Source organism: Nelusetta ayraudi, unplaced genomic scaffold (assembly GCF_046127955.1).
Source record: "Nelusetta ayraudi isolate G7.1 ecotype Tasmania unplaced genomic scaffold, CSIRO-AGI_Nayr_v1 ptg000005l, whole genome shotgun sequence".
Lineage (NCBI taxonomy): Eukaryota > Metazoa > Chordata > Actinopteri > Tetraodontiformes > Monacanthidae > Nelusetta > Nelusetta ayraudi.
The window spans coordinates 5,516,583-5,537,983 of record NW_027466055.1 but is presented as its reverse complement, the minus strand read 5'-3'; the positions used below and the strand labels follow the sequence as shown (position 1 = coordinate 5,537,983).

The 21,401-nt window shown below is 46.3% G+C and overlaps 1 protein-coding gene across 8 annotated transcripts in view; it reads left to right on the top strand.

Moving 5' to 3' along the window:
- Positions 1–21,401, top strand: part of myo5aa (myosin VAa) — a 42,195-nt gene that overhangs the window by 9,168 nt on the left and 11,626 nt on the right. For all 8 annotated transcript variants that reach the window (XM_076051146.1, XM_076051154.1, XM_076051162.1 and 5 more), the window contains exons 2-23: positions 3,294–3,404; positions 5,376–5,547; positions 6,030–6,174; positions 7,712–7,868; positions 9,460–9,603; positions 12,117–12,198; positions 13,520–13,627; positions 13,789–13,895; positions 14,058–14,323; positions 14,414–14,495; positions 14,588–14,728; positions 15,313–15,438; positions 15,928–16,011; positions 17,603–17,758; positions 18,100–18,197; positions 18,329–18,415; positions 18,537–18,645; positions 18,733–18,944; positions 19,168–19,324; positions 19,674–19,913; positions 19,996–20,244; positions 21,249–21,342. In XM_076051146.1, the coding sequence (XP_075907261.1) occupies positions 3,294–3,404; positions 5,376–5,547; positions 6,030–6,174; positions 7,712–7,868; positions 9,460–9,603; positions 12,117–12,198; positions 13,520–13,627; positions 13,789–13,895; positions 14,058–14,323; positions 14,414–14,495; positions 14,588–14,728; positions 15,313–15,438; positions 15,928–16,011; positions 17,603–17,758; positions 18,100–18,197; positions 18,329–18,415; positions 18,537–18,645; positions 18,733–18,944; positions 19,168–19,324; positions 19,674–19,913; positions 19,996–20,244; positions 21,249–21,342 (3,127 nt within the window). The remainder of the gene's footprint in view (positions 1–3,293; positions 3,405–5,375; positions 5,548–6,029; positions 6,175–7,711; positions 7,869–9,459; positions 9,604–12,116; positions 12,199–13,519; positions 13,628–13,788; positions 13,896–14,057; positions 14,324–14,413; positions 14,496–14,587; positions 14,729–15,312; positions 15,439–15,927; positions 16,012–17,602; positions 17,759–18,099; positions 18,198–18,328; positions 18,416–18,536; positions 18,646–18,732; positions 18,945–19,167; positions 19,325–19,673; positions 19,914–19,995; positions 20,245–21,248; positions 21,343–21,401) is intronic.

Genomic DNA, 21,401 nt, shown 5'->3' with positions numbered 1-21,401 from the left:
TCCCGTCTATAATTAAAGCTGTTGTCACGGTGCGACGTCGCGATGGAGGTGTTGCATCAATCAGTTCTGTCGGAACAGAATCCCTCCAGCCATTCTCGCTTTTCCAATCCGTTTCGCACGTCGACGCGAACGCTACGCAGATCGGCCAATCGGAAGCGGCCGCCGAGACGGCGCGCGGTTTGCGATGCGGCGCTGACGTCGTCGGATTTGCGACGCTCCGAAGTGCCTCTGTGGCCCCCGTGAGGGAGCAGCCGGGACCGTCACGCATCAGTGTGCCGAGCTGCTGTCTGACTCATCGCTTTTCCTCCAGCTCGAGTCTCAGCCAACGTGGACGATTGCGCCACCTAAACGTACCAGTCTGTGTTTGTGCTCAGGGATTTATGTCCTTTTAATGTTGCCTTTCACTCTCTAATTCATTGCCTGGGTAGTATGAATCCACTGCCACTGCCGCCGCCGCCGCCGCCGCCGCTGTACTGCGGCGCTCCTGGCTGAGGTCAGGCTTTTTTTTAAAAAAAATGTCTTTGTTTCTGTTCCCCGACGGGCCGCAAAACTAAAAGGGGATGCACCTGCACAGACGAGAGGGAGCGAGCGGAGACGCAGGAGGCCCCGTGCCGCATTAACAAATTCAGGATAATCGCGCCTGACACCTGCTGACGTGTGAAACGTGCGGGTTGAGGATCAGGAAGTGAAGCTGAGTCGCACTGCGAGGTGCCGCGCTGCTATTTCAGTCGTCCCTCCTCCTCCTCCTCCTCCTCCTCCCCCTCCTTGTTCTTCTCCTCCTACCACTCCTCCCCGTTTCTCCCCCACCGTCTTCACCTCCTCCTCTTCCTCCTCCCCTCCCCTCCCCTCCCTACCCTTTGCCCGCCTCCCTCTGTGTCCTCCTCCTCAGTCTCCTCCTCTTCTTCTTCCCCCCCTCTTCCTCCGCCACATCCTCCTCCTCTTCCCCCTCCTCCTCCTCCTCCCGTGGTTGCTAGGAGTCCCAGCTGATGGGACGGTGTCCTGTAGGGACCACAAAGGTTGCAGGACTGGTGAAATGGTGGGTGAAGCCAAGTGACGACATCAGTTTCATGCCTAAACCCTGGAATCTGATACCAGTTTGAAGGTGATCAAGTCAACGTGACATTAAAGTAATTAGACTTTTCACAGCTCGTAAATATTGGGAAGATTTTTGGACCTATTAAATATTTTACAGATTAATTTCACCCCTACAGTACTTTACCCTTGATAATATATTACTTTCTTCACTTTTACTCACTATACTTTCTTTCAGACCTCTCAGTAATTGAACCCTGTATTGTAATTTCTTTGTGTTTTTTTTTTTTTTTTTTTTTTTTTTTATTAGGACAAAACAGTGATATTAACAGACAGACAAACAGAGAATTACAAACAGCAACATTAATGTGTGTGTGTGTGTGTGTGTGTGTGTGTGTGTGTGTGTGTGTGTGTGTGTGTGTGTGTGTGTGTGTGTGTGTGTGTGTCAATTATAAATATAGTATTTGGAAAATTTTAGTATTTAATAATAATAAATACTGTAATTATCAGAAAGAAAACTTGGCAAATGGAAATGAAAGCTACAGCTACAGATTGTACAGTGACCTAGAAATGATCAGTAGGGACTTTTTGTTGAGTTTTTTTTTTTTCTCTACGACTTTCCCAGTTTGAGCCGTCACTCAGTGGCAAACCCAGACACCGCACGTCACTGCTCAACCACACTGCGCTTGCTTTCCCTCTTGTGAGGGTGCAGCGAATGAAACGGAGCAATATTTGGGACGAGCTGGAGGGCGGCAGAGCTCTCAGACAAACTGCATCCAGGCAGAAGAAGGAGGGGGAGACGTGTCCGGTGGCTGGTTTGAAATGTAGTGGGGAAAAAAACAACAACAAATAAACTGGCTTTTGCACTCGGGCAGAAGGCGGTGATGTCATGATTCAGATGATCGCTAGTGAAGCAAAAAGGAAGTGATTATGAGAGCCGCTTGCCCGTTCCGTCCTCCGACAATGACCTCCTTATTTTCATCTCTCTGAGAAATAAAGCCTCAGCAGAAGCCGTGAAATCTTCATCCCTAAAGATTCTCAGTGCTCCTCATCATGTGCTGGCCGGGACGTCAGCAAACTGTCTTTCAGAGGTTTGTACATGACCGGGATGAGATGGAAGAAAAGTCCCATTCAGTTAAATGAAAAGGAGAAGGAGAAGAAGAAGAAGAAGAAGAAAGGCAACATTATGCAGCATTTCTAACTCTCAGCTTCCCAATCATTTCTGACAGCCCCGCCACTGACAGTGTGCTTGCCCGTCCCGTCATTGGACTGTGAGAAGGTGGCGGGTGGGCACCGAACCTCATAACTGGCGTTCGGATCGCCTGGTTCTGCCCTGTGAAGTGGACTGCAAAGAGATGAGAAGGATCCCGCCCAGACACTTGAGGCCTGGCAGGACAGTCTGTCCAATCTGAACCATTTATTTATTTAAATGGAAAATTTCACACCACCCTCTTTTGTTTTCCCTTCTGAATGAAACACCTAGAAAAGAGATTCATTTGTATTTGACTGTTGGCTCATCTCTTCACACACACACACACACACACACACACACACATACACACACACACACACACACACACACACACACACACACACACACACACACACACACACACACACACACTGCAGGGCACAGCGGACTGTTAGACCATGGTGTAGTTCTGAGAGGGGATTTCTAAGGTGTGTGCGTCTGTGCGCGTGCGTGCGTGCGTGTCTCATACATTTGTGTGTTGGATTCCTTCACCATGTGACTGCCAGTGTTCATCAACGTTTTCACCACATGTCTGCGATCAGCTGATTCCCTCCAGTCACAAGCCTGTAAGAAACTTTTTAACTGTGTGTGTGTGTGTGTGTGTGTGTGTGTGTGTGTGTGTGTGTGTGTGTGTGTGTGTGTGTGTGTGTGTGTGTGTGTGTGCGTGTGTGTGTGTGTGTGTTTCTATGATTGCATTCCGCTGCTATTGTGCGCCGTCTGTCCAGCAGTCGGTTCCCACAGCTTTGCCGACCTTTACCGAGCATGTGCTGCTGACTGAAGTTCAAAAACAAGTGAAAACAACGAGAGGCCAGCGCACTCTGAGCTCGTCTTGTTTTTCACTCAGAATAGACGAGAAAAAATACTGTCAATTGTCTTTGCGTTCGAGCGTGCGTTTGCGACATTGCGAGTGCCACGAACCCGAACAGTCAAATCACACTGAGGTTACAGTCCGGAACCTTCTGAACCTTGTGCTTGTCTACTCCCCCCTCCCCCCCCTCTCCCCCTGCAGTGTGCTCGGGTGTGGATCCCCGATGCTGAGGAGGTGTGGAGGTCTGCCGAGCTCACCAAGGATTACAACAATGGAGACGTCTCCCTGCAGCTGCTGCTGGAGGATGGAGCGGTGAGGATGCGTGCTCCACTCTCCAGCTCTCTCCTCTCCTCTCCTCTCACTCTCACTCTCACTCTCACTCTCACTCTCACACTACTTCCTCCCTTCTCCCTCCCCTCCTCTCATTTCCAACACCATCTCCTCATCATGCTCTCATTCTCACTCTGCATCCTCATCTTCCTGCTCTTTTCATTCATCTCTCTGGTAATCACTCTTTCTCTCTCTCTTCTCTCACACCTGCTGTCTGGATAAGTTTACACCTCCCTGCTTAATGTGTATTTTGGAGGGTGGCGTCACGCTGCTAATAATACCATACTCCATCTTAACTACTGTAGTTTATTCCCTCCAACTACTTAATAGAAACTCACTAAATTGTCCTTTTTACATACATAAATGTGTGCATGTGTATATATATTTATATATACATATATATTTTTATATATACATGTAAATATATATGTATATATATATATATATATTTTTTTATATATATATATATACATGTGTGTATATATGTGTGTATATATATATATATATATATATATATATATATATATATATATATATATATATATATATATATATATATATATATATGTTTTTATATATGTACACACACATACATGTATACATATATGTGTGTGTTTATAAATATATATACAATTATAAGTTATACTCACCTATGTATGCTAGACCTTTCAAAGGTTTTGCTTGGCACAGGCCGCTCGCTCTGGTTCACCTGCTCTGCTCGTCTTTCCTCCACACTCTCGCTGTCTTTTTCTGTCGCATTGACTTCCTCTGTCCTGTCTCCCATTCAGGCACTGGCTCTCTATTTCTGTCCGTGTCACCCAATCGCTCTCCCTCGCTCAGACTCCTCGCAGAGCTCCGCTCCATTAGCATCCGTAGTTTTCTGCCCCTCGGTGCTCTGCACAAATGAGAACAGCTTGCACGGAAGCCCCAAGGAGCTTTTTTAACTCTAATTATTATTTTAAGCAATAAACTGAGTGCTTACCAGCACCAGTTCACAGTGACAAGGGGCCACAACATGCCTTGTTCGTTTCTCACGGTGATAATTGCATCCTAACGTTGAATAATCTGAGTCCTGCCTTTTATGCCCAAAGCTCAACTAAATATAATCACTTTACCTCTTTTGTGATTTCAGCTGAAAGCTCACACAGTGATTTTTATTCCTGGTTTCTGCGTTTCTAATGAAAAGCAGTTGAACTTCAAATGGTTTAATTCAGTTCATAGGATGGTAATTGAGCAGTCTGGAAATGTTTCACGTTAAAGCGCTGCCTACGGTCGGCTAACGAACGTTATTGAAATAACACACTTGATTTGTCATGTGAGAAAATATGATTATGTAACTTAAGCCTGTTGTTTACCGGAAGGTCTAGACCGGAATCAATCATTCTTGTCAAACGGGAATGATTATGGAGCTGCAAATATGCACAAAGCGTAGAGGCTCAGGCTTCCAAACAAAATTGATGACATGAAAAATTTAAATGAACAATAAAACAATGCAGCTCTAAGGGTCAGTTGAGTTCCACAGCTTTGCTAAGTGAGAGGTCTCATGACGTTCCTGAGGATATAGTATTCTCAGTATTCCTAGAGGAAAGTGGGAGTGGAGTTAGTTCGTGATGCATGTGTTAGAAGGTACTCTGCAGGGTCAGTCAGCATCAGGCTGCAGGAGAGGATCTCGTGGACACGCGTATGGCGGCAAAAAGTTTGAATTTGATCTTCTCCAAGAGAAAAAGCAGATGTTCCTCTCCCGTCATCTGCTGAGTAGAATATGATTATTGAGTTGTCTTGACAGCAGATGAGAAAGTGCAGCGTAGACGCAGCGCCACAGTTTTGTTTTGCACTGGTCCACCATCTATCATGTGCCTGCCTCCCTGTTTTAGAAAAAAAAAAAAAAGAGAGAATAAATTCATTCTCTGTTCTTTCCGTGTCTCTCTTTTCACTCTGGCGGTTCCTCCTCAGAGCCTCGAGCACAAATTGGACCCCAAGACGAAGAACCTGCCTTACCTGCGGAACCCTGACATCCTGGTGGGCGAGAATGACCTCACAGCGCTCAGCTACCTCCATGAGCCGGCCGTGCTCCACAACCTCAAAGTCCGTTTCGTGGACTCCAAGCTCATCTACACTTACTGCGGTGAGTGCCGCTCAGTCCACCGCCCGGCGGAGAAAAACTCAATGTTGTTTGGTATTATAATCCAGACACTTGTAAAGAGACAAATTAATCAATCATCAAATATAATCCATCTGTATGAAGCTTTATACCGGCGGTTGTCAACTGGTGGAGTCTCAGGACCCACATTTTATTTTCCTCATCATGAAGTCGCGAGCCAAATTTATTCCACAAATAAGCTCACTGTCTATTGTGTTTTGTATATAAATTATTGAAATTACTGATTTGAATTATGTCTCCTTCAAAATAAATGTCCAACATTTCTTCTATAAATATACACAACCAGCCAAAACTATTTATCTTTTCAATCTTTGGCTAATAGATTTACAATTTTGAGGCCTTTTTTTTTTTTTTTTTTTTCTCGATCAAACTGTCTTTATTCTTAAATGTTCACCTTTTCATTTTCGCCCTCTTGCGTTCTCTTTGGTTTTACATCCCATGTTCAGGAATCGTTCTGGTGGCCATCAACCCCTATGAGACGCTTCCCATCTACGGAACAGACATCATCAACGCCTACAGCGGCCAGAACATGGGGGACATGGACCCTCACATCTTTGCCGTGGCAGAGGAGGCTTACAAACAGATGGCCAGGTTGGTGCTTGAACGTGCCTGCGGGTGCCTGCGGGTGCCTGTGGGTGCGTGTGTGTGTGCATGTGCATGTGTGCGTGTTACCTGAGTACTTTCCTCGTTGCTCAGGCCCTCCTCTTTTCTGTCTTCCGGGTTTGTGGGTCAGGGCTGAGCCAGAAATAGTCTGGTGGTGGTCTCGCTGTCTCACTCTGCACCGCTCGCTTTTAATCTGCAGGCAGACGCTGCAGGAGCCGGGCGTCAGAGCTCTCTCACCCTCCCTGGGACACTGAGTCGTAATGTAGATGAATGGGACCGTGTGTGCGAAGGCAACCCCTTTTTCCTCCTTTTATTCTGTAGACCGGTGACCATTCAGCTTGTTGCAGTAACAGTTGTAGAAGCACTTTGGTTGTCTTGTAGTATACAACAGCGCCCCCCAAACCTTTTCGTGCCACGGATCGATTTGATGTCTGATGATATTTTTAGGGACCGGCTTCTAAACTGTGGTATTTTCCAAATATAATGATAAACGTGAATCCGCTGTGTAAGTTTACCTGCAGCGCAGCAACAGCATAACATGAGTAACATACTTTTTTTCTTTCTTTCAAAGTACTCAAAAGGCTGCTAGTGTTTTAATGCTGGCTGCTTGGTGTCCAGTTGGCGCAGCAGTTTCGAAGGCTTCATTGCCTCATTAGAGAGGCGGTGGCTGCATATAATGCAGAGTGGGCTTGCTGCCTGGGAATCTCCTGTCAAGATAAAATCTATATTTTTAACTTGGCCTCCTGGTATTGACTTTTAAATGCAGCTTTCTTTTTCTTGGACGTCGTCGGCTCTTCTTCTCTGTCCTCACTGGGCCTTTTCCCCTTCACAAAGAAACTTTACAAAGTCATTTGTTTTCACCCATTTTGCTCGTTAGCGTGTTTAATTTTAGCGGTAACGTCTCATGTGACTGACACGATGCGCTTTGACTTGCGTCAAGAGTTCAGCCATAGATAGATGCAACAGAGATAATTTGGTAATGTTTCCAAAATAAATTATCGTTCAGACTCGGATAATAAATAAAACTGAAGTGATGTAGGTTATTTATTCTTTCTGTGCGGCCCAGTCCCCAATGACCCAAGGTCCAGTACTGGTCCACGGTCCAGGGCTTTGGAACCGCTGGTGTACAGCATATAACTTACAACATTATCTTCAAAAAATATTTTTGTAATTATTATTAATTATTATGGTTTTATCTATTTTCCTCTTCGTTCTTAATGACTTTTGCTGCAGATTTGTCCAGCACCTGATGTTGAGCCTCGTTCTTCTGGCTGCCGTGTCGCACCGTGGCTGCCAGTCATGTGTCTCAGCGATTTGACACCCGTACAAAATACCAATTCACGAGTCTACTGTGCTGTCCACAATCCTGTCACAGTTCATCTTTGTCATCAATCTCCCAATGGCAGAAACTGCTCATTGACCCAGAGGCGCTCGTGACTGAAACTTTGAGCTTTGCAAATGCACCGCCAACCACCGTGTTGCGTGTATTTTGCCCTCTGATGTTGTTTGTTTCCTGTCTTCTCAGGGATGAGAGGAACCAGTCCATCATTGTGAGCGGCGAGTCGGGAGCGGGGAAAACGGTGTCGGCCAAATACGCCATGAGATACTTTGCCACCGTCAGCGGCTCGGCCAGCGAGGCCAACATCGAGGACAAGGTCTTGGCCTCCAACCCCATCATGGAGGTGAGGGGGTCTCCAAGCAACCTGGATGGAGCACAAGCAGAGATAAGATGGACCACAGTAGAGAACGGCATCGGTTCTTTTGTGCACTGTACCATCACACTGTATGATTTGTTCATCGCGTGGGCTGAATTTCATGCGCTGGTCTTAATTTTTCTTCATCGCGGCTGTGAAACTCCTCGGCTCAGCTTCTCCGCAGCCCTCTGTGTCTTTTCATCCTCGTGCTGCTCTTCTTCTGTGGAGTCGGAAGGAATGGAGGGCTTGGAGGAGGCTCTGCCCAGCCTATCAGCATCCAGCTCCACCCCCCCCCACCACACCCCCCCCACTCCGCCCCGCCTTCCCACTCTTGAGTCGCTCCTTTCCCCTGGAGCCAATCGCGGACGAGCTGACAGCGTGAATAGAAAGCTTTCTCTTTCGCGGCAGTGATGTCAGTCCAGCCTGCGAGGCCTGCCTGCACCGTCCACGGTTACATCAGCCCTCGCCGATATTGCAAAACCTGTGTGTCTGCGCCACTGTGTGTGTGTGTGTGTGTGTGTGTGTGTGTGTGTGTGTGTGTGTGTGTGTGTGTGTGTGTGTGTGTGTGTGTGTGTGTGTGTGTGTATTTGGCTGATGCAGGCAGAGTTTGGAATACCTGCTCTGCTGAAAGAGCACTTGTCTGCAATGAAAGACTCTGTGTTTGGCTTCTGCTCAGCAAAAAAAAAAAAAAACGTCTGAAACTTGCTGTGTGGCTTTGCTGGCATGTGTGCCCTGTTTATGCGTGTGTGAAGCTCCGCCCTTCTGCAGCAGGGTCATTGATTACTCTTGGATATTGAACCGAGGCTGCTGACTGCAAATCCGTGTGGGGAGAATGAAGGGACCGAGCAGGAAGAAGCTCATCAGCAGCAAATCTAGTTGTAGTTCACACAAGTCCATTATGAGACCTTAATGGTTCCAGAAACTGTGACCAAGAGTCATATTTTCCTTGTCCCATTTTGAGTGTGTGTCTGTGTGTGTGTGTCTATGTGTGTGTGTGTGTGACATTTTTATTATTACTATTTTGTACGTCCATCTGGGGAAGTCTCTCTCTGTCTCTCTCTCTGTCTCTCTCTCGCTCCCTGCCACAATGAAAGGCTGCTCATAACTGTTGTTTCCTGCTTCCTCCTCCTTTTGTCAAAGTCAGCTGACAGATTGTCAATCCTAAACTTTTGGTGGATCTTGGCCTGATGGGTACTTGTGATTTCCAAAAGGAACTGTCAACGATCCACCTGAACCTCTGCTAGGTTGCGAAAAATGAAAAACTGTGTCATCTATTCTTTTAAGCCCGGTGCAGATTGTGTATTATTTAGCAGCTCAGCGTTTCTTGTCTAAGATTTCTGTTTGTGGAACATTTCTGAAACCCTGAACACTTGGAAAGCATTGTGTTTTTCCTTCCTTCTTATAATTAATTGCTTTTTGTAATGACGATGCCTTAGGCGAAGATTCTTTGTACCCTACAAGAGAGACTTACTTCAATACTCAATGTGGCTCCCACCTGGAGACAGATAAAGTGCATTTGTTGCAAATCTGCTCTGTCCGACTCTGGTTTCACTCTCTGTGTCTTTCTTCTCTCCTTCAGGCTATCGGAAACGCCAAGACCACCCGCAACGACAACAGCAGTCGCTTTGGGAAGTACATCGAGATCGGCTTCGACAACCGATACCGGATCATCGGGGCCAACATGAGAACATATCTGCTGGAGAAATCCCGCGTGGTGTTTCAGGTGAGCGTGAACTCACAGTGTGACGAAAGTGGTGCTGCTTTTGCTGTCTGTCTTTTCTTGAGTTTTGTTTTTTTCTTCTTTCGTTAATGATAGAAAATTTCCTCTGTAGCGTCCTTGACCGTGTTTATTTATTTCCACAAACTTGTTAAGCCAAGTGTTTTTATATACCTCTATAATAGAACCCAACTGTTTTTGGAATTTTGTATTTTAGTCTTCGCACGTTTCTTTTTTTTAAGGGCACATTCACACTTCGCCTCCTTTGTGACCAGATCAACACCTGCCTTGGTTATATCTTGGTTTCCTCCTTTACAACACAGGCATTTAAAAGATTTAGTTAAGATATGATTCATTTGTCAAACAAGAGGGATGATGCTTCTGTTGAGCGCATCACCATTCATCAACAGTGTAGTCGTGATTTCGAGGAAGGGTTAAACCAAACTATTCTCACCTTTGAATATTCTACAGCTCTGTGATCAAAGTTCTGAAGTAGAGCAACAGTAGCAGCTCGTGTTCAGGTGCCTCCCAGCAGAAGTCGCGCTGAACTCCACTGGCACCATTCGACCGTCCGACCCTTGTGTTTTTTTTTTTTTTTTAAAGCAGAAGAAATATGCAGCAGTAACTTCCTTGCCGTCACAGACGACAAAAAGGAAACAAAGTGTAAACCTTCAACCCGAATGCCTGCCGGTCTCCATGAGTTACAGCCCATTCATTCCTCTCCTCCCTCTGCATTTTTATTCACCAGTCATGGCAATTTTTTGTGTAGAACGTGAGTGAAGTCCTCATCGGAGGAAATACGTCACAAGAATGTCAGCTACTTTCTTCTGAATGTTATACCTCAGTATCTTTTGTCTTGTTTGGTGACCCACTTCTGGCAAAACAATGAAAGTCAGAACTTTTATGTAACTTTTCTGTCTTGTCAGAGTGTTGCTCACTGGTGGAGCCAGTTTGGCAGACTACTATCAAAACTCACCCACACATATATGCACAGATTCTCCCTCTCTCTCCCTTTCTCTCTCTCTCTCACTCTCTCCCTCTCTCTCTCTCTCTCTCCCTCTCTCTCCCTCTCTCTCTCTCTCTCTCTCTTTCTCTCTCTGTCTCTCTCCCTCTCGCTCACACACACACACACACACACAAAGGCAGAGTCTTGAGGAATGAGGACATGGGATTAAAAAAAACGTGACTTCCGTCTCCACATTTCTTTAACGCTTGACTTCCTCCCCAAGCTGTGTGTGTGTCCGTGAGTGCGCGTTCACGCGCGAGCGGGAGTGTGTGAGAGCGTGTGAGTGCGTGTGTGGTTTTGAGAACACATCAGAAACCATGGAAACTATTTAAAGGCTCTCTGCAAAATTTTGTTATTTTGACTGTGTGCTGTCGTTCGCAAGCGTTTCCCCTCCAACCCCATGGCGGCCTTCTTGCAACTCTGCAGAGGTTTGGCCTGTTTTACTCCAAACCAGAACAACCAGCAGTTCTTGTGTGAAAGCAATTGACAAAACAAAACTTGGAGGTCGTATTTAGGTGAGAATCGTCCGTTAAAAAAATGTTTCCTTCAAGTCACCGCAGTCAGCCAAAGAAGAGTACAAGTGTGCAAAAAGATGTGCGGCCTTTGTCTGTGTGGACCCACACAGACAAAGTGCTTTGCTTTGCTCGCTGCAGTGCGCAGGAGGCCAAGTAGACGCGTTCACCAGCTGTCAGCGATTACGTGGTCTAAGGTGTGAGACATGTGACAAGTCCAACATGTTAAGGTGGTTCCTCAACATGTGTGAGCGTGGACAGGTGGGCCACATTCTGTGTCAACATATAGCATCCGTACCATGCGGTCGTCTTTGACTCATTGCCGATGATTTCCTCCAGCAGAGCGCTAAATATCCATCTGCTCCAGCGGAGCCACCAGATGTTCTCGGTCAGACTCTGTAGCGGTGAACCGCTCGTAGTCGGATGCTGCCCTCATGCGTACTGGGATGACGCCCCCACACGCAGCCGCTGCACGGATGAGGCCGGGGAAACTTGCGCTTGTGACTAATAATTTCATTACGCTACCAGTCAAAAGTATAGACACAAAACTTTTCACGCAATTTTTTTTATCTTTACAACTTTCTACACTGCAAATAGATACTGAAGACATCAAATATATGAGCAAGATATATGAAATTATGCAGCAAAGAAAAACATGTTAAATACAGTAACTCTAAATTTGCTTTTTTTTTTTAATGAAAGGCGGCTATTTTTAAGAATTTAAATATAAAACGTGTTATTTTACACTTTTATTGTTCCCTACATAATTCCATGCGAGTTCATACGTAGTTTTGATGCCTTCAGTGAGAAACTGCAATGGTCATGAGAATGAAAGAAAACACATTAAATTCATCGAGTGTGTCCAAACTGTTGACTGGTGGTGTAGGTCAGTGAGCACCATTGGTTGTTGTCCTTCAGTGAATAATCAGCTCGATGCTGTGTCATATATGTCACCTTTTCTCATGGGGTCTGAATGCTTTTTTCTCTTCTTTCTTTTGCAGGCGGACGAGGAGAGAAACTATCATATCTTCTATCAGCTGTGCGCTTCGTCCCACCTCCCTGAGTTAAAGCCTTTGAAGCTGGGTGAGTCCTGTCCACTCCTCTTACCAGTCCACACTCGGTCGCATCATTTTTTTTTTGTAGTTGCAACGCCTCATTTACACTGCAAGGGATGAAAGACAATTGGGGTGAAGAAAAAGAGCAAAATCCTCCGACCGAACCCGAACCATAACCACGACTACTAATTTTGCTGCCACCTCATCAAAGCGTCTCCCAGCGCGTCTCCCGTGGCCTCCCGTGTAATTTTATACATTGAGGCTGCCGTTTTAGCATCCTATGTTATAATTAGCGTCAAAGGCTGTGTGTTTGCCAACTACGCCGCAGCGTCAGGACACACACGACTGTGAGCCACCACGCTGCCAGTTCTGTGCACAGCAACTTATGTTTCAAGTCTAATAAGCTGAATTGGAAAATAAGCTGTATTGAAAATAGCTGCTTTAAAAAAAAATGCAGAGTTAAAATGTTTTTGTTTCGTTTTTTTTAAAGGAGATTTTGGCTCACAGTACAAACTTTTAAAGGATCTGAGTCAGTTTTCTCCGTCTCTTGTGCAAATGGAACCACCGCTAGCTCTCAATGCTGCCACATATCAGATCTATGTCAGTTTCAGTGCATCAAACCCACTGACTGTGTCTGAACAGGCCACATTCAGAGGCTCCCACTGTGAGCTGCACCTGCTCATCCTCGTCCCCGACGCACGCTCGCGCACACACACACACGCACAGGCACTCTGCTGGCAGTGCCACATACAGCCACTCTTATACACGCACACAGCTGCTGCCTTTTCCACTCTTGCTGACTTCCTGGCTACGTTTAAAATGAGCCGTTGTCAAACCGGGCTCGGAGTGTGAGCGCGTGTATAAAGACACCAATTGTGTAAGCACTGGTTTCAATCTCGCACAGAAGCTCTCTGTACGCTGCTCTTTTCCTGAGAGGCTCGCACAACATCATGACTCTCTGTCCATCTGTTTATCTTGGAGCACTTTCAGAATTCAGTCCGAGCGTGTCGGGGTTTCTTTTTTTTTTTTGTTGTTGTTTTTGTTTTTTCGGAATCGCTAAAACAAGGTTTTCTGGATCATTTCGACCAACGCTTAGGAGCAGAGTTTGTTGATCCCAATCGGCTTTGTGTGCTCAGGTTGTTCATGTAAATGAACCTTGTTTGTCTTTTCTGCAGCCACAGCTCATTACTTCTTAAATGCTCAAATGTGGCCAGTTTCCCTTCTGTCTCTTTAATGCATCATTTCATTAAAATCTCGTTAATGTTACTCGCCACCATGATTGCTGACGTTGCACAATTTAAAACTGCACTTCTTCTCTGAGTCCTTTCTCCTGTTTGTTTTCCACTCAGGCAGTGCCAACGACTTCTCGTACACCAGGAAGGGCCGCAGTCCCGTCATCGAAGGGGTGGACGACACGAAGGAGCTCAGCAACACTCGCCACGCCTTCTCGCTGCTCGGTATCGTCCTTCTACCCTTTCATTCATTCAAACTCCTCTGCTTTAGTGCGCATTTACCGGCAGTGCAAAGTGTTAGGGGTTGGTTGGATGGTTGATGAGAACCATACCGACAAGTCATGCTGACACAGGTTGAAATGTGTGACCTTGTGTTTTCACTGCAGGTATCAATGAGTCCTATCAGATGGGTTTGTTCCAGGTTTTGGCTGCTATTCTTCACCTGGGAAATGTGGAGATAAAAGACAGAGACGCAGACAGCAGCATCATTCCTGTAAGAATTATTCCTATACTTGAGCTTTGATTATTTATTGCACCGTCTGATTTTTGTGCATTCAAACGCACCTTTTGAAAAGCCTTGTGACTCAACTACAACAAGCACATGAGGCCAAAATGCAGCGAATCAAGTCGTCGCTCTCGTGATCTCCCCTACCAGCCAAACAACAGCCACCTCAAGGCGTTCTGCGACCTGGTCGGCGTCACCTACCAGGACATGTCCCAGTGGCTGTGCCACAGGAAGCTGAAGACGGCCACCGAGACGTACGTCAAGCCCCTCCCCCGCCTCCAGGCCACTAACGCTCGTGACGCGCTGTCCAAGCACATCTATGCCAAGCTCTTCAACTGGATCGTGGAGCACGTCAACAAAGCTCTGATGACAAACATCAAGCAGCACTCCTTCATCGGCGTCCTCGACATCTACGGGTACAAAAGTCTCCGCTGCCAAAGCTGCACACGTCAAGTCCAAACACACAAGTTGCACCGACATTTACTAAATCTGCTCTTTCGCTCCAGATTTGAGACGTTTGAGATCAACAGCTTCGAGCAGTTCTGCATCAACTACGCCAACGAGAAGCTTCAGCAGCAGTTCAACATGGTGAGCGGCGGCTCTTCCGCCTGAAGGACGGGGGTGTTAATTGTCTTACCCCGTTCATGTTCATTTCTAAGCCTTCCGTGTGCATCTTGCAGCACGTGTTCAAGCTGGAGCAGGAGGAGTACATGAAGGAGCAGATCCCCTGGACTCTGATCGACTTCTATGATAATCAGCCCTGCATCAACCTCATAGAAGCCAAGATGGGCATTCTGGACCTGCTGGACGAGGAGTGCAAGGTGCCATCTGGTCAAACACAGTGCTTTTTTTTGGAAAACATGCAAGTCCTCACGTGAGACGAACAGTGTTTTCAACTAATCAGGGGCGGATAACTGGTTTTAAGGTGCACTATGGTTAAAAAAAAAAAAAACAAGAACCTGTTTCCAATAGGGAGGAGATCTGGCAGGATTCTACTCTTTGTCAGTAAACATCTTGTAAAGATACTGATGGCAGCAGAGCAAATACTCTGAAGAGGAAGCTTGTATCTTTACTATTGACCTGCTCGCTGCAGTGCTTGTAAATCTCTGTGCATCTGAACCACTGCAAGATTTTTTATTTATTTATTTATGTTGACATTTGAGGTTGTCCACTCAGCTAATGTGCTAGCTGGCTAATGTTGGCTAAACAGAAAACGGACGTCTGAGCACCCAAACGTTGGTGTGAGTTATCTGTATAGTGTCATAACAGCAGCGCAACACTTTTGCAAAACCTCACATCCCTTAAAATATTCACGCGTTCTCGTCTCTCGGTGCGTTTTGAAACAGACGGTCCCACGCTTTTTGTTTTCTAACAGCTGTTGGCTTTTCTCCCACGTCTTCTCCAGATGCCGAAGGGTTCGGACGACTCCTGGGCTCAGAAGCTGTACAACACCCACCTGAAGACGTGTGCCCTCTTTGAGAAGCCACGCATGTCCAACCGCGCATTCATTATTCAGCACTTTGCTGACAAGGTCTGTCTCGCCACACACTCACACCTCCTATGCACGTCTGCAGAACCGCTGTCTCATTTTGGTCACCTTCAGCTCATATTCTACAGACTCCGGTTGTTAAATTCAGCAGTGATGCCTCAGATCTGCTGCAATGCTGCTGTGAGATATTTTTAGGACGGCTGGAGGACATTCTGTAGATGATGGTGTTTTGCGCCGTTTGTGTAACTGCCTCAGTCAAACACTGGAAAAGTAAAGTGCACTCAAAGCTGTGGGATGCAGTGTTATTTTCTCCACACATGTTTTTTTTAGACCCTCACTGTGATGTAGCAGATAAAGTGGGTCAAGGTCAGGTGCGGGTTCTCCCCACTGGGACTTGCTGATATTAAAATGGGACAATTGAAAAGGTTCCCGAGCAAACATTTGCATGTTATGTTTAAGGAAACCTGGTAACTCGTGCAGCATTTCCATCGGTTTGTTTTTAACGCAGACTGTGCTCTGTTCACCGGACAGGTGGAATACCAGTGTGACGGTTTCCTGGAGAAGAACAAGGACACCGTGAATGAGGAACAGATCAATGTATTGAAGGCCAGCAAGGTGAGGAGCAGTCAGGAGCCGTTAGACAGCAGATGAAGAATTCTGTGGATTTAAAAAAAAAACAAAACATCTTTGTTCAAGTTAAAGCACTGTGAAGCCTCCACACACCAGCAGGGCAACATGGCCTGGGCAGAGATCATGGCTGTTTGTCCGAGCTGAAGGCTCAGGGAAGCAGCGCCCTCTTGTGGCCATGCTCATACATGCTGAATGAAGAGGATTTACAGTCAGTTTCCAGTTCAGGGTTAATTTTAAACAAATAAGTTTAGGTTTTTGGGGGGGTTGTTATTTATTTTTTTTTATTTTTTTCAAATAACAGATGAAGCTGAGAACAATTTACTTGATCGGCTTTGCCTGATCACCTTTCACATAATGATGCAGTTTGCATTTCACGCACGGTTTGGAATTCAGTTGAAATGCATGCAAACATTCAGACAAATGTTCTGTCCATCCATTTCTTCAGTCTCATCATCCGTCTGTCTCATTTCATGCTCTTCCTGGTTTGAGTCAGAGAGTCCGTTGCTCCTTGATGACGGGCCAGTGGTGGTTTTTTACTTTGCCTCTTTCTTTCAAACATCCCGTTCTTTAATTTCATTGTTTTTATTTTGTCACTGTGTCTCCACGTGTTGTCCATGTATGTTTGGTTGTGTCCTCATCATGGCAACCCGTCCCTGCCAGCAGAAGGTAAACTGAGGCGCCCTGACGACGCTGTAGCCCCTCTCCTCCTTCTCTCTTGTCCTCCTGTTTGGCACTGACTTCTTCCCTCTCTAAAGGCACTAGGGAGATTAAAAGTGTGTGTGTGTGTGTGTGTTCATGTGCGCTCGCGCCTTTTGTTTGCTGCATGGGGAATTGAGGCACTTTGGGCAAGAAAAAAAAATACAAGAAGGGTGGTTGTCATGCTGAAAACAAGGGACAAAGGGAGTTTTTTTAAAAATACTTATTGTATTGTATGCATTGAAAGCGGTGCTCAAGGCGGTGCTGTGTGGGCGTGGCTGTCCTGCTTGACGCTGGCTGGAGTGGCAGCATGGCAACGCTGCAAGCACAAGAACCCAAGGGACCTGATGCCTCATCCTCCTCATTTAACACCGGCGTTATGTGCAACATGGCTGATGTGCGCTCTTTCAAAAAAGGGCGCTCGTCATACATGATATTAATGTCATGGTAATAATATGTGTCATATATGACTGCCTGAATTTGTCATATATGATGGAACGTAACCTTATCTTATCATTTTTTTTTTGGTTTTCCATTAAAAACTCTCTAATCAATAATTAATTGTACTCACTTACTTACCCATTCCATTTGTGTAGTTGCTTTAAAAACATTGCTCACATTTGTTTTTATTCATTTATTTGTTTATGTTATTTAACCCTAATTTGTCATTCTCAATCGAGTCAAATTGTAAATGCTGCACTTTTGCTTTGTTAGGCTGTAATGCAGTAGGTAAGGTAGATCCATAAGCATGCCTACACAATCAGACATTCAAGCCACAATGAAGCACCGGTGTTGTATGAAGTCAAAACCGTCTATTTCAGATTATTTCACATTGTCACAGCCAGCTTCTTTTTGACTGTAAATGGGCTGCTGTTCCCAGTTTGACCTGCTGGTGGAGCTGTTCCAGGACGGAGAGAAAGCCATCAGCCCCACCGGCCAGGCCCCGGGCACCGGGGGCCGCACCCGTCTGAGCGTCAAGCCCGACAAGAGTCGAGACAAAGGCAGCAAGGAGAACAAGAAGACCGTCGGCTGCCAGGTTCTCCTCAGTGTTTTCATGCTTCTGGCGTGTTTGTGCGAACTAAAGATTCTGGCAACATAACAAGATGAAATTTGTATGGCAGCTAATATATCCTATGTAATTGTGTATCCTAATTTTTACCTAAAGTTTTAATTTTAAACGAACGAGCCATTCTAAAGTGTTGTTTTACATTCAGGATGTTTAAAATGAAAAAAAGATAATTTTGTTTTAATTTCAACATTGTTTTTGTTGAATTATACCCATAAGTTTTACTGTAGCCTTGCATCAAGCTGCTGAACCTGCTGTACATCCCGCCTTGTTTCACAATGGAAGAATTAACGCTGTTTTTCCTTTTGCAGTTTCGTAACTCTTTGCAAATGTTGATGGACACTTTAAATGCAACCACTCCGCACTATGTTCGCTGCATCAAACCCAACGACTTCAAAATGGCTTTTACGTAAGCTTTTTTCCTGTCTGTGGCTCAGAAAAAAAGAAAAATGCTCCCAACAAGTTCGAATAAGTTGTTTCATCATTGCTGATTCGGTGGTTTATTCAACGGTTTAACCCACCGTCATTTGTTGCTGGCAGGTTTGATCCTAAGCGTGCGGTGCAGCAGCTCAGGGCTTGCGGCGTCCTGGAAACCATCCGTATCTCTGCTGCAGGTTTCCCATCCAGGTAGTGATCCAGCACTGCTCCGCTGCTGCTCCTCTGTTATGCATTTAAAAGCACCTGAACACAAAGATTAGTCTTGGCTCGGTCAGGGCAATTGTTCTCACCCTTTGTCTGCGTGTCTTAGGTGGACTTATCAGGAGTTCTTCAGCCGATACAGAGTGCTGATGAAGCAGAAGGATGTGTTGCCAGACAAGAAGTTGACCTGCAGGAATGTCCTTGAGAAACTTGTTCAGGTTAGACTAATAAATGCTTTCCACATTCCCTTTTTCAGATCAGTGTATGATACTGATTTCTAATCTCTGCTCCTTTCTCTCCCTCAGGACCAGGATAAATATCAGTTTGGCAAGACCAAAATCTTCTTCAGGGCAGGCCAAGTTGCCTACCTGGAGAAGTTGAGAGCGGACAAGCTGCGCGCCGCCTGCATCCGCATCCAAAAAACCATCCGATGCTGGCTGGCGCGCAAGAAGTACCTGCGCCAGCGCAACGCCGCCATCACCATCCAGAGGTTCACCAGGGGACACCAGGCTCGCTGGTGAGTGCACCTCCGACGTCCCTGGAAAACAGTCATTCAAACATTGCCTGTCTGTTGCTGAGATGGGAAAGGAATGAGAGCAAGGGCGGCCCCAACGCTTGTCTTGCCGTCTTGCCACTTGTGTCATTTCGCTGCCCATCCAGCATGAGTACGTGGCAAATACAGTTCTTATAAATAAACGAATAAACAACACTTCTCCTCTCACCTCCTCTCTCTCCCTCAGCTTGGCCAAGTTCATGCGTCGCACCCAGGCGGCAACCATCATCCAGAAGTACCGCCGGATGTACGTGGAGAAGAAACGCTACAGGCAGAAGCAGGCCGCCGCTCTGGGCATGCAGACCATCCTGAGAGGGTACATGGCGCGGCAGAAGTACCAGGCGGTAAGACGCACGTCACGCCGGGAAGGTTTCTCATAGCATAGAAGATAATTTTACCCTTTTTTTTGTTTTCATAAATGTACAGAAGCGCATTGCTGCCACCGTAGAAAAGGAACGGGGCTGATAGTTTCACGTTATAATGTGTAAATTATCACGTAAAAACGTGACGGTTTCACATTATTGCTTGATACTGAGCCCTGTTTTTTTTTTTCTAGGATGGCAGCAATGCACTTCCATAAGAATGGGGGGGGGGAAGCAGGAATGTTTCTGTTTCCTCTCGACCGTTAACGCCTCCTGTCTGCGCGCTCATCTCCTCTCGCTGGTCTCGTCTCTCTCTCTCTTCCACCTGCAGCTGCTGAGGGCGCACAAGGTGGTGATCATTCAGAAGCGCGTCCGCGGCTGGCTGGCCCGCTGCTGGTACAAGCGCTGCCTGGAGTCCATCGTCTACCTGCAGTGCTGCATCCGCAGGATGAGAGCCCGGCGCGAGCTGAAGAAGCTGAAGATCGAGGCTCGCTCCGTGGAGCACTTCAAGAAGCTCAACAGGGGCATGGAGAACAAGATCATGCAGCTGCAGAGGAAGATCGACGAGCAGGCAAGCGTCCGAAGCGTTTGAAACTTCCGCTCGCTGAGAGTTCCAGCCGCAACTGACGGTTTTCTCGCTGGTTTGCCTTCAGACCAAGGACAACCGCTCGGTCAGCGAGAGGCTGGCGAGCCTGGAGACGTCGCACACGACCGAAAGAGAGAAGATGCGCGGCGAGCTGACCCGGCTGAGGGGGTACCAGGAGGAGGCCAAGAACAAGACCAACCAGGTGTCGTCGCTTCTGGAGGAGCTGGAGAAGCTGAAGAAGGAGCTGAGCGTCACGCAGCAGGAGAAGAAAACCATCGAGGACTGGGCGCACACCTACAGGAACGAAATGGAGAAAGTAAGGCCCGAGTGTGAAGGCTCCCCATTGGCTGTCCTTTCATTCACCATTTGACTCCCCTGTTCTCCATCATATTACTGGGTAATTCATAGATACCAGTCAACAGTGAGAAGATAGATAGATAGATAGATAGATAGATAGATACACTACTAGTCCAAAGTTTGGACACATGCTTCTGATTTAATGGTTTTTCTTTCATTTTCATGACTTTTTACGCTGTAGATTGTCACTCAAGTCATCAAAACTATGAATGAATACATGGAATATGTATTCAACAAAAAGGTGTGAAATAACTCTATCTAGAATAACCACCCTTCATATAAAATGTATGCAACATCACATATTTATGTATTTTTTCTTTTGCCACATTAATCCACATATCTTGGTCATATATTTGGTGTCTTCAGTATGTATCTACAGTGTAGAAAGTAGTCAAGATGAAGAAGAAACGGGTGTGTCCAAACTTTTGACTGGTTGTGTAGATAGATAGATAGATAGATAGATAGATAGATAGATAGAGTAGTTAGTGTTTAGTGTTTAGAATAGTTTAGTGTTCCGATTTTTAACAACGCAGTTAAACTTCCTGTTCAGATTAAGAGTTTGGTTAGAAATAGCCTCAAACGAGCTGAGTCCTCCCCTCCCCTCCCCCACCCGTTGGCTGCTGGAAATATTTCACACGTCTGCGACATTATGCCGGCATCAGAGGAAAACAGTTCTTTGCCTCATTTAGGAGCCAAAGAGAGCCGAGGGAAAATGGGCACGTGGTGCGCGCAGAGGGCGGCCGTGCCCCGGGTCAGGTGAGCACAGCAGGTAGAGCAGAGTCCCACTGAGCGGTAGCGGCAGAAAGTGTGCAGCGTGTTTCCCTCTCCCCCTTTACTGTGTTCGTGGCGTTTTGTCTTCCATAACCATAACCAGGACACCCGTGTTTCAGTCGTCGCGAGCACATGGTGCTGCCACCTCTGGCGCGTGTTGCCAACACAACGTTCTCATGTGTTTGCCCCCAGATGGTCTCGGAGCTGAAGGAACAGAATGGCCTGCTGAAGACAGAGAAGGACGACTTGAACAGGTTGATTCAGGAACAGAGTCAGCAGATGACAGGTGTGCAGACGGCAGCGCTCAAAGTCACTCTCTCTCTCTCTCTCTGTCAAAGTCCACGG